At 46.2% G+C, this 12,025-nt stretch overlaps 1 protein-coding gene across 1 annotated transcript; it reads right to left on the bottom strand.

The window, feature by feature from the left end:
- Nucleotides 1-4,317: 4,317 nt before the first annotated feature.
- On the bottom strand, nt 4,318-11,649 carry SETD9 (SET domain containing 9). Its single transcript, XM_035553640.2, has 8 exons — nt 11,632-11,649; nt 11,350-11,462; nt 10,362-10,601; nt 9,931-10,286; nt 8,071-8,194; nt 7,050-7,165; nt 5,732-5,837; nt 4,318-4,697 (listed from the first exon to the last, which is right to left on the bottom strand). Exons 1-8 carry the CDS (start codon nt 11,647-11,649, stop codon nt 4,610-4,612), a joined length of 1,161 nt encoding a protein of 386 aa, XP_035409533.2. The 3' UTR covers nt 4,318-4,609.
- Nucleotides 11,650-12,025: the final 376 nt, after the last annotated feature.

Raw genomic sequence — 12,025 nt, 5'->3', positions numbered from 1 at the left:
CTTAGATAGGACTTGAACATGGCTTCCAAGTAACAGCACAACAGCATAACCCGTTATTCAAACTACATAGTAAGCTGTGGGGAATATGTCTCTGTTCCTTCATTCCTTGCCCAAATCCATAAAGCCACAGCATAGATCCACACATCAGGCTCAATCACAGGTGTGGATAGGAAAAAATCGACTCTGCTTAGTCTTAGTACTTAAATTGTACTATTTAAAATGTTATTTATAATTTTCTTTTCCCTCATGAAAAAGGATTACTGATCTTGAACCCTGAAAAGCACTGCATTACTTCTGAGACCTCACGTAACAATTCCATCAGAGACCAGAATTTGTGCTGTGCTTTCCTAGGTCCAGGGTGCTTGTTTCTGAAATGACTGGCACAATAAAGATTCATGTAAAGAAAAGATGATGGTGATTAAATTAGCTAGGAGCACAAGCTGATATAAATCTAACCAGCAAGAAGTAATTTGCCAAGTAATTCAATGAGCTTTCCTTCCCCTTCTCATGGAGCTAAGATGAAGAGATGTAAAAATAAATCTTACAGTACTATAGTGGATAGGGGAAGAGCAATGGACATCATCTACCTGGACTTGTGCAAAGCATTTGACACCGTCCACCATGACATCCTTGTCTCTAAATGGGAGAGATGTGGATTTGACAGATGGACCATTCCTGGGTGGGTAAGGAATTGGCTGGGTGGGAGCACTCAAAGAGTTGAGGTCAATGAACTCAATGTTCAGGTGGAGATCAGTAACGAGCGGTGTTCCTCAGGGGTCAGTACTGGGACCAGAGCTGTTTAACATCTTTGTAGGTGACATGGACAGTGGGATCGAGTGCACCGTCACCAAGTTTGCCGATGACACCAAGCTGTGCGGTGCAGTCAACATGCTGGAGGGCAGGGATGCCATCCTGAGGGACCTGGGCAGGCCTGAGAGGTGGGCCTGTGCGAACCTCATGAGGTTCAACAAGGCTGAGTGCAAGGTCCTGCAGCTGGGTCAGGGCAATCCCAAGCACAATTACAGGCTGGGAGGAGAATGGATTGAGAGCAGCCCTGAGGAGAAGGACCTGGGGGTGTTGGTTGATGAGGAGCTCAACATGTGCCAGCAATGTGCACTTGCAGCCCAGAAAGCCAACCGTGTCCTGGGCTGCATCAAAAGCAGTGTCGCCAGCAGGGCTGGGGAGGTGATTGTCCCCCTCTGCTCTGCTCTTGTGAGAAGAGCATGTCCTGTGAGGAGAGGCTGAGGGAACTGGGGTTGTTCAGTCTGGAGAAGAGAAGGCTCAGAGGTGGCCTCATTGCCCTCTGCAACTTCCTGAAGAGGGGAAGCGGAGAGGGAGGTGCTGGTCTCTGCTCCCTGGGAACCGATGGCAGGACATGAGGGAACAGCACAAAGCTGCACCAGGAGAGGTGCAGACTGGATATTGTGAAAAATTTCTTTACCATGAGGGTGGTCAAACACAGGCTTCCTAGAGAGGTGGCTGATGCCCCACGCCTGTCCGTGTTCAGGACGTGTTTGGACAATACCCTCACCAATATTCTTTCACTTTGGGTTAGCCCTGAAGCAGTCAGGCAGTTGGACTTGATGCTCTTTGAAGATCCCTTCCAACTGAACTGTTCTGTTCTGTTCCATTCTATAAATAAATTATTATTATTAACAAACAAACAACAGATTACGTTGAGAACTACGGGGGTATTATCAGAGTGCGCATTACATCTGAAGTAGTGTCATAACATATCCTGCTCTTTGCCTCTACGGGTGTCTATTTGGTAGGAGTGGACACAGAGAATTGGAATGACTGTCACCTTTCTTTAACGATGAAACGGATCCTAAGAAGACAAGGAAACACTCGATAGACCTGAAGCCATTCCACAGACTGTACCACGTCACTGAACTGTTATTTTAACCCTTCCATTTTCTTCTCTCCTGCTCCATCCCCATGTTGTTTTACGCCTTGCTATTGAGTACCACCTGGCTGCACCTCTTCCCCCTGCTGGCTTTTGGTTTTCTACAGACTGGACCCACCTGGCTCAGAGGGGTAATGTTTCCTGGTCTGTAATTCGTCGAGACTGATTGAGAGGGCTTTAAACTAGGATCAGCGTGGGAGGAGGACACCATCAGGAACACTGAGATTAAGCTGAGGGATGGCACAGCACCATCTGAGGGTGGCAAAGCTAAGGGGGTGCTGCAGATTCAGGAACACGTCTGAAATTCTTGTACACCAACACACGTTTGTTCCAACACGAGGAGCAAACGGGATGAATGGGAAGCCTTGGTCCTTCCCCCAACCTGTCATCATTGGCAGTACTGAGACAGGACTGGCATGCAGGCCCTTCGGTGGTTCAGGAGAGACGGGCAGGGCAGGTGGATGTGGAGGTACTGTACCTAAGGGAGAGATGAGGCTGTACAGCCCTTGCTGTTAGGGATGACACGGTAGAGCCTCTGGGTGAGGATTAAGGGGATGGACAGCAGAGCAGATGTTGTCCAGAGTATCTACTGCAGCACCAGTTTTAGACGTTTGTACAATGCCTTCACTGACATTCTCTAACTTTTGGTTAGCCCTGAAGTGGTGAGGCAGCTGGACGAGATGGTCTTTAAAGATCCCTTCCAACTGAACTGTTGTATTCTGTTCTGTAGCCACCAGCAGACAGACACCAATCGCTGCTGCCGGTTGCAGGCCAGGTCCTGCTTTCCTTCATGTACCATCAGTCACCGACGCAGGCTGTCAGGTTTCAGTGTTTGAGCAGGATGAAACCAGTGCTACCTGTCTTGTTATGAGACAAGCAGCCTGCACTTCAGCACTGCAGTCCTCCACTACCAGGTACATTCAGACCCAGGAGACAGCCACTGCAGTAAAGAAATGCTTTCCTAACAACATAGCTGTAAAATAAGTTCCACAGTTGTCAGACAGGAGTTTATTTTCAAACCTGGTCATTTAAAAATCACTAGCAAGCGTGTAGCGAGACAGCTGAAGTAATCTGTGCCCTTGCATAAACAGCACCTCAGCCTGGAGACATGAACAGCACCTGCCTTTCCTGGCAGGCTCAGACTGGTGCTCCCCCCCAACCATAAACCCTGACCTCTTCAGCCATGCAACACCGCAGGCACCCTGACAAACAGTCCCCTGTTCACAGACCAAGAGATGCCCAGTAACTTCCTCCGAGAGAGCTGGGGGAAAAGGCCCAGCCCAGGAGAGAAGGGATCTTCACAGTGATGGGGGATGAGTTGTTCTCTTCCGTAGGCTGGAGACCACCCCCTGCTCTAACCTGTTACCACACAGTGCAGACGCGGTAAGGTCAGTCCCTAGGAGCTCTTCCCAGCAGCTTCATCAGCCTCGCATGACCCGTGCTGAGCGATACGCTGCTGTCCTGTAGCTCTGTTCCTTATGTCTTCCTCAAACTCCCAGGCTTTTCTGACTGAGGGCTTCTAGATGAATACGAAAGGCAAGCTTCAGGCTTGGAAGGAGAACAAGTAAAACACACTGGAAAGCTATGAATTCTGAAAAAGAGACTAGATGCTTCTGCAGCTAAGCAAGGCACCTTGGCTGCCCCAACCACTACCAGACTTGACAGACATCACTTCCCAGCTCCTCATTTCTCATGCACTTATGCCAACCACAGATTCACCAGGAGGCTTGCTTGGACCTTTGCAGTAAGTACCTGGATGATTTTTTCTCGTTTCAAGAAAGCTGTTTAGCCAGATCCAAAGACTGACGAGCTGTCTCCTGTTTACTTTGTGAAAGCAGTTTGCAGACAGCACCAAGAATTAACGTGGGAATGACTGGTTCTACTTATGCCAGTAACTCATCAAAAAAATACACAGCACACTCAGTTGGCATCGCTTCCTACAGCTACTCCACAACTCAAAGTTCTCTGTTTGAGAACAGGACCTATGAAAGCTCCTGCCACATGCCACAAAACCGACAGTACCACAGACACTGGAGTTGAACGGTACCTTGATATAACAGACTAGTTTGCCTCCTGCTTTAAAAGTGAGCAGCTGAAGTTGTACTTTTTGTGACAGCGCACCCTGCAGGCACATCCTAAGTACATGCTGACCCTGCTCCTTCCAAAAGGCTTCATAAAAGATGTGCTCAACTGCCTACACTGAAATTCTTTCTGTAAGGAAAGAGATACCAACGGGAGTGGTATCCAAGAAAACCAGAATAAGAACCAGTAATCACCACAAACTACTGAGCATTGCCTGAGAAACACTTCATGAGAGGAATACTTTTTACAAACTGTGTCCATTGTAAGCACGAGCAATGAAGTGGCAAAATACTGAGTCCCAGTTACAGAAAACTGTGTAAACTAGAAGATTAAATGGCACGTACAGAACTTAAATTTTTATTTTATGAGCTGTATGGACAGCTGAAAAGCACTAAGCAATAATACCCATGATAGGAGGTAGCTGAAAACCCAGTGATGTAAACAGTTAAACCTTAACCACTGCATCACATGTGGCGTAATCTCAGGGAAATATAAGCCCACAACTTTATTTCTAAAGGCTGAAGTTACAGCTCTTCATTGTGTAAAAATGCTCATGAAGCTTGACGTACACACAAAAAGTATTGTAATGGTACAGACTTCTTCAGTCCTGAATCTATTAATTCAGTTGATGACAGTGTAGTAATTAGAAAAAAGTTCTTCTCCTTGCTTGATGTCTCTGAGAGCGACAAGCACTACACACCTCAGGGGGCTGTAAAAAATGAAAAGCAAAACGTGTAAGCAAACAACTAAGATGTCAGGAAGCCTGTGAAAAGAGCACTGAAATAGCGAGAGTAAACAGATTCAGAACTGGTATCATTACCAAAAAAAGTGCAGCTCATGTGGTATGCAAATAGTGTTTCCATTCACACAGTGACTCAGAAATTAAATGGACTAATCACGACAGAGGAAAAGACACTAATAAAGACAGGATAAGAAGCTACAGCCCTTTCTGAAACAGTCCCATCTTTACTCACTGTGCTTTCACACTTCAAGCACAGCACCCAGGTTTTCTTAAAGTTCAGTCTTACCTCTTCTTTAACTAGCATTTCTTTAGTTATCTGAAGTTTACAAGTGCATCTTTAACTTTGCCTCTATAAAGCCTAAGGTCAATCAGAAAAGCCACTTTTCCAACATGTACCGTAACTCTCTCCAATCAAGATTCAGTTTTAGAATAGCTCCAGAAATAGATTCAAAGTCTAGATGGTTTTCTCTAAAATCCTTATGCATCCTCTAGATTAAGAGAATTATTTGTTTCCTGGGGTAGCAACTGGACCAGAAACTCAAATTCTTTGGTGTATTATATTCAGGACGTACTTCAGGACATACAACTTACTTCTTCACATTTCCAGTCAGCTCCATATAAATACTGTCAGTTTCCACACACCTCCAGTGAGAAACCTAAAGAAGCTTCCCAAATGTTTTAAGTTCTAAAAGAGGTGGAAATTCAGTTCATAACAAGCATGCTTTAATTGTTTAACCAAAAATCATATGCCTTTATGCTCCATGTCATCAGAGGCATGCTTATCTCATGTCCAAATATGTGGGAAAGGAACAAAAAGACACCATCCTGGAAGCCATTTAAAATGGACCTATTCAAAGAGATAAATTGTCCTTACAGGTACACACTTCTATGTAACTCATCTTCATATGGAATAATATTCTCCTCGACCATGTTTGCCCTTTTCACAAATACAGCAGGCTTTGTGTCACACAAATCTTTGAGCTCTTTGAGTCACTGCTAACCTCTGTATGTCATGGCTGTAGACGATGTTTGGCAGGTACTGTTTCAGCTCTACTGGAAAGCATCTTGGCACATCAAATTCCTGATAACACACGTTGGCTGCTTTTTCTACAAATAAGAAAAAAAATCCTATGATGCTGAGAAATTCTCAGGTAGGGGTTAGAGATGTGTAAAAAATGTACTGCTGCAGAAGTAGCAGATGCTTCATCAAGCCTGAAAACCATGCCTCTGCTGAGAGCTACTACACTCCCCTGAAGTCCTATTGTGAATTTACACAAGCAGCTATAAACAACGTAACCAGCTGTTGGAGGTGAATTTATCCTTATTACATTAAAAAAGATGACCTGATTATCAGCATGGATATGAAGGGGCACAACTTGCAGTGCACCAGAGACAGCTTACAGCATTGCTAATATCTAGGACAACATTTACTTGTACAGTTAACAAGTAAATGTTGTCAATTGGTGTCAATTTCCACGTTAGCAAAATATGTCACAAAAACAGACAGGGAGAAAATCACCATCTGTCCAGCAGAAACACTGGAATTTTCTTTACATGGGTTCTGGACCTGGAATGAGCGGTTTGATGGGACAGAGTTTTGTCCACATGCCCGTCAATACGTGTTTCATTACTCTACCTTTCTGGATGCTACTTGGAAGCAGGATAGTATCGGTGTAATGCAGGCTATGAAAGCCACTTACAGGCTACCTATGGTAGCCATTAAACTTTCTGTATCTCACAACCATCTGCGTAAGTCCCACTTTTTCCCCCAAACCATAGGACCAACACACACTGTGAGGCAAAAGAAATAAATTGTTCTCATCATGTCCCACAGTTGTCATACTAACAACTTCCTGCATTTTGTGCACTTTTATTTCTTAAGTTTAAAGAAGTATTATAGTCCATAATGAAGAGTGACAGAATCTTTTGGTACATGCCACTTCGCACGTGGTTTTCTCAAGAAGTCTGCTGGAACTGTACTGGGAATCTCAGTCTGTACTGCCTCAATCCAGAACTCCTTTGCCAGGTATCTATTCCCAAATACTTGCACTCTGGGATGTGTGCCTTCTGTACCACATACCAGCAAGGAGACATCTGGGGGAGTTGGTGAGAAAAGCTTAAGGATGTTCTGAGAGTTGCTGCGATGAGAGATGTTAACACTCGGTTTTCACAAAGAGCCTCAGAAACTCCTTGCTTTATCTTGCTTTAAACAGTTTTGCCCTTCATCCCCCATCAATATTTGATTCTCCTTGTCACTTGCAAAATAATTTATATCCACACAGACAAACTCAACCTTTGAAAATTTACCTGGCAACTTACCATACGAGCAGTTGTTAACATACTGTCCCACTGCCAGTGGGTTTTGTGGAGCAGCCGTGAGCCAGCTCACATCACTCATCTGGAACGGGCCGAGCTGATCCCTCCTGCTGCAAGACCTGAAATGACCCACAGTGTTAACATATATCACTGCTCCTTCACTTACCAAGTGGTACGTACTTCCATCTGGAGAAATAGCCAGGACAACATTTGGAAGGAGCAATACCTTGACGACTGCTTAAAAAGTACATTTAAAACTCCTATCAGGAAGTGGTTGTCTCTGACACTCCAAGAGAACCAGCATGAAAACGCCATGTACAATTCCAGAAATCTGCATCAAACTTTACGATCACAGAAGAGCCTTGTTCACCTCTAAAGATGTGAAGGCTCATTACAGCATCATCATCAAACTCATTTCCAGAATTCAAACCTGGTATTAGTTGGCCCTTATTTTAGATCCTTTTTGCTTGTTAGTCATTTTATTTTCAAACGCAGAAACTGCTCCACAAAAGTTCCTACAACTTGTATTTTAAGGTAAGCTAGAACAGTCCACTTCATGTCAGCTCTGTGCTTACTGCTAAGGGCTGCAGCTCCCTTCTTAAGTGCTGCCCATCTGCAGACTAGAGACAGAGCTGACAGATTCGCCCTTCTGCTATTAGCAGGTCCATATGGAGGTTTTTTTTCTTCCCCGTTCACAAAGCAGATTTGATTAAAGAGTTCTGAAGCACGTTAAAAAATATGCTATGTCCTGTTCCTACTAAAACTATTTTCTTTACAAGAAACAGTCCCTGTACACAACTTTCATCAAAATGCTTCTCACTGGTGTTACAGAGACACAAGTACATAGTAGATCATGTCCAGCAGCTCTTACCCTTGTGCTGTTTTACAGCATGACATACACAGAAGTGGATGATATTTCAAACAAAAATAAAATTAGGGTAAGACAAGAGAGACCTGACAATATTAGTACTAGCTTCTGAAATACCAGCTGAGTATCATTCCCCTATTTCTTACGATTGCTTACCTGTACACTGCTTTTGATAGTCCTTTATCATTCCCATCAATAAGGACACCATCTATGCACCTAAAAATAAAAGGATTGCCAAGGGACTGGAAAAAGATGGGCTCGTGCTTTCTGTATACTGTACCTGTTGCAAGATAGATATGATTATTTCAGAAGAAAATATGTTAACTTTGAGAATAGGCTTACAACATCATCCAGCCTCCTCTACACAGAACCTGAAGTGACAGAAGGAGTAGGCAAGATCTCTTCTCTCAGCTCACGACCTTGACTCTTGTAAATGTCTGCAAGCTTTTAGATGCATCTTTGTGGGATACAAAAAATCTACGTCAGCTGAGATATTCCAAAGAGAAGCCATGGAAGTAAATTGTTAAAAAGAATGTGAGAGGTAGATGAAACACTGAAACATCACAACCAACTGGTCTGAGAGAGAAAAAGTGATCAGAAAGGAAAAAGTGACGATTGAATTTTTAGAGGAAAAGGTGATGTCTACTCAGGAAAGCACCCGTGAAGATACCCAGCTGCTTTGTTACTACTGTGCCAGAAGTCTGAAAAGCACACATACAAGCAAAAAACATGAAATCCCCCCCCTCCATCACCCTGATCAGAGGTTTTGCTTGATACAAGAGAGGGGAAAATTCCATGCTGCCACGCCAAGGACAAATCATTTTAGCACAACATTCCCCAGATCTATGCCCTACACTTCAAACATAGACAAGTGAGAGCTGACTGGCTTGTCATTTTTCCTGACATTGCAGTTGTGCATCCCTCACATCCACTACATCTTCAGCAACCCCCTGCAGAAAACCTCCAGTGACATCTTGTGGGCTAACAGGCGAGGAACCCCTCTGGCAGGCTGAATTCACTGCCAAACAACAGCCAGGAGAGCACTGAATGACCTGGTCTCGCCGCTGGTCCCTTCCCCAGCCAGCAGCCCTCTGGTTTCCCTGTCACCTATGAAAAAGGCATTTCAACAGCTCATCCTCATTTTGCTGGATGAGCTGCTACACAAGACCCTCAGTGAGTCTACGTGTTTAACACATGCCTGAAATCCAAAGTGAGCTGCAAGGTTGCAGGCTTGTTCCTCATGATTTTCATGGGACATTTACTCAGTTTACAGGTCAATGGCAATAGCCAGACAGCCCTACTTTGGCATGGCAAAATAACCTGCATGGCCCACTTCTTGGACTGGACCCACTCTGGTACCACTGGCAGAAGCTGCAGAGATCACCTGCAGGGGATGCTTCTGTTGACGGATGAAACAGAAACAAATCCCAGCTCTTCAACAGAGCTGCCCTAGCTTGACCATACCTATACAATTATGAATCTTTTAAAAAACGTAACGAAATACAGTTCCAAGAAATGAGGAAGAGGAAGCATCTTTCCAAACATGCTTTATGGAGAAGAGTTCCACTAAATAAGGGGTTTAGTTTCATTCTCCAATATATATTTTTGTGCTTTGAAGAAGAAAGTGTGTGGATCCCCTCATCTGTGTGGACAGCTCAAATCCCCCTTTCTTCAGACATGCGTCCAAAACAGAAACCCCAAAGAACTACACTGTGCTGTTCACTTGCTTCAAGTTGCTCCCACACGTCTGTGTTTACAGAATCTGAAACAACTTCTCTAGCAGGTGAAAAATCAGGCCTTCAGACTAAGAGGCCGTTTGATTTTTGGCTAAAATCCCCTCCTCCCCCCCCAACACCGCTTTGCTCATTTGCGCAATAACTCGGGTTGGTTTATACGCAGAAACACTCTCGTTCACCACAGCCTGTGAGGTGACGATATGTCACGACACAAACAAAACCCTCAGCGCAGCACTCTGTCGTCCTGCCCGAGCCCGGTGGGGAGGCGGCGCGCCGTTACCGGGGTACATGGCCACCACCGCCCCTCGCCGCGCGCCGCCCCTGCTGACGAAGACCCCGGTGCCGGCGGCGGGCAGGGAGCTCCTGCCGCGGGCGAGGCCGAAGCCCAGCGCCTGGAAAAGGACCTCCTGGGGACCGAGGGCCCGCTGGCTCCGGTCACCCTCCTCTGACCGCCTCGGCTCCGCGGATGCCGGCTCCTCGTATTTACGCCTGATTTCCGGGCGCACGGCCAGGACAGGCGTCTGCCTGCCGAGGTCGTTCGCGAACAACGCCGCGAACACTTTCAGCAGCGTTTCTAAGACGTCTTCGTCGGGGATAATTTTGTCCTGGGAGCTCTCAGGGACGTACCGGAGGGTCCTGGAGAGGAAGAGGAGCATTTGAACACGACGCCGGCGTGTTAACCCCCTTCCCCCCCCCCCGCCGCCGCCTCACCTGCGCTGGCGGCGGAGGTTGAGGGCCAGCCAGGGCACGAAGCGGTACCGGTAGGCAGCCCAGCGCCTCCGCAGCCCGCGCAGCATGGCGCCGCGCAGCCCCGCGACATGGCCGCCGCCGTGCGTCGCAGCCAATCCGCGCCCGGGCAGCGCGCCGCTATTTGCATACGGAGATGCTATTGGTGGGTACGGGGCCGGGGGCCGAAGAGGGAGGTGGACGGGGGAGGTGGCGGCAGCATGGCTGCGGGGTGTGTGTGTGAGGGGGCGGTGTCTGCAGCCGCCCAGGCAGCGTTAAATGCAGCAGTGGTCACGCTGCCCGTCGCTTTGAAGGCCAAACGTCCGTGGCTGGTGCCTCCGAAGGCTTGGGAAGACCGACAGATAACGGCTTCTCCTTGCTCGGCTTGGGGGTGAAATAGGAGAATGCAAACACACAGTGGTGTGAAAGCCAAGCTGTGTGTGTGGAAAGCACAGCTCGGTCACTCTTGTGGTCTGCACAAGTGTGGTCCCCAAGCTCTTTGGTGCCTCACAAAACACAGAGGATGTCCCCCAAAAGCACTATAAAGTTACTCCCCTGTAACCGGGGGTGCTCCCAGCAGCTCACTTCCCTTGTATTCTCTCACGCAGCAGCTACCTGTCCCACTGGAGCGCTGGCTGAGGCTCCCCTCTCTCTTTTGGTACCTTCTTTCATAAAACTTTGTCTCTGCATGCTGATATTGACCTCCCATTTTACTCAACATCTGCTGCTGAAATAAAAAGTTACTGGGAAGACAAGACGGAACATGACAGCACAGATCTTGCTTTCTTAGGAAACAGGTTGTAAAAATAACCGTAATGAAATAGCATTTGGGAATTGCTTTTGGTCGAGCAAAGAAAGCAAATTGTCAAGGCTTATTGTACTCCTAACTGCGCACCTGAGCTCTTGACAACAGTTTGGGATTCTGTGAGCCAGGCCCACCAGTGCTATGACATGAACAGAATTCCCTTCCCACCTCAGAGCCTTGCAAATGCATATAAACCGCCTCTCGATTTGTTCCGTATTTGCTTTAACTCTATTGTAAATTTCTTCAAAGCGCAGGAACTGAACGGTGCAAACTGAAATAACCTAAGGAAATGACAACAGCACAGTGTGTCAGGGTAAGCCTTAGTCTTTGGCTCCATCAAAGCGCTTTCCTGCCCTCTTCTGGACTTTCTGGGTAATGACACTGAAGAAACATTCACAACTGAAATTCTGAATTCAAACAGCAGCGTGCCGTAATTGGAAAATAACATACAGGTTTGCCACAGTACATTGCTGCTCTTAAAAAGACGACTGTCACATTCATGACTCAGCTCAGCAAGGAACACTAAGCCATGAGAAAAATTAATCAGGGGATGGATATAAAAGAATGCAAGGGGATGTCCTGCAAGGTAGGCACAGGAAGGACAGAACAGCCACTTTGATAGACACACAATCCTCCTCACATTCCCATGTGCTCTGAAAGCGATTGTTAACTTTCAGTGAGATCTTGCAAAGCTGAAACACTGTCAAACCTCAACCTATGACCATCACGTAGAACTTTAGTTAGAAATAGAAATTTAGTATTGTTCCCACCAAAGGGAATCAAAATGAGGATAACTTACTATTTGCCTGTGGAAGAACTGAATGTGTCTTCATTTGAAAAGGTA

This window comes from Cygnus atratus, chromosome Z (genome assembly GCF_013377495.2).
Source record: "Cygnus atratus isolate AKBS03 ecotype Queensland, Australia chromosome Z, CAtr_DNAZoo_HiC_assembly, whole genome shotgun sequence".
NCBI classification, from domain to species: domain Eukaryota; kingdom Metazoa; phylum Chordata; class Aves; order Anseriformes; family Anatidae; genus Cygnus; species Cygnus atratus.
Note: the sequence above shows the minus strand (reverse complement) of the source record. Positions and strands in the feature narration are given on the sequence as shown.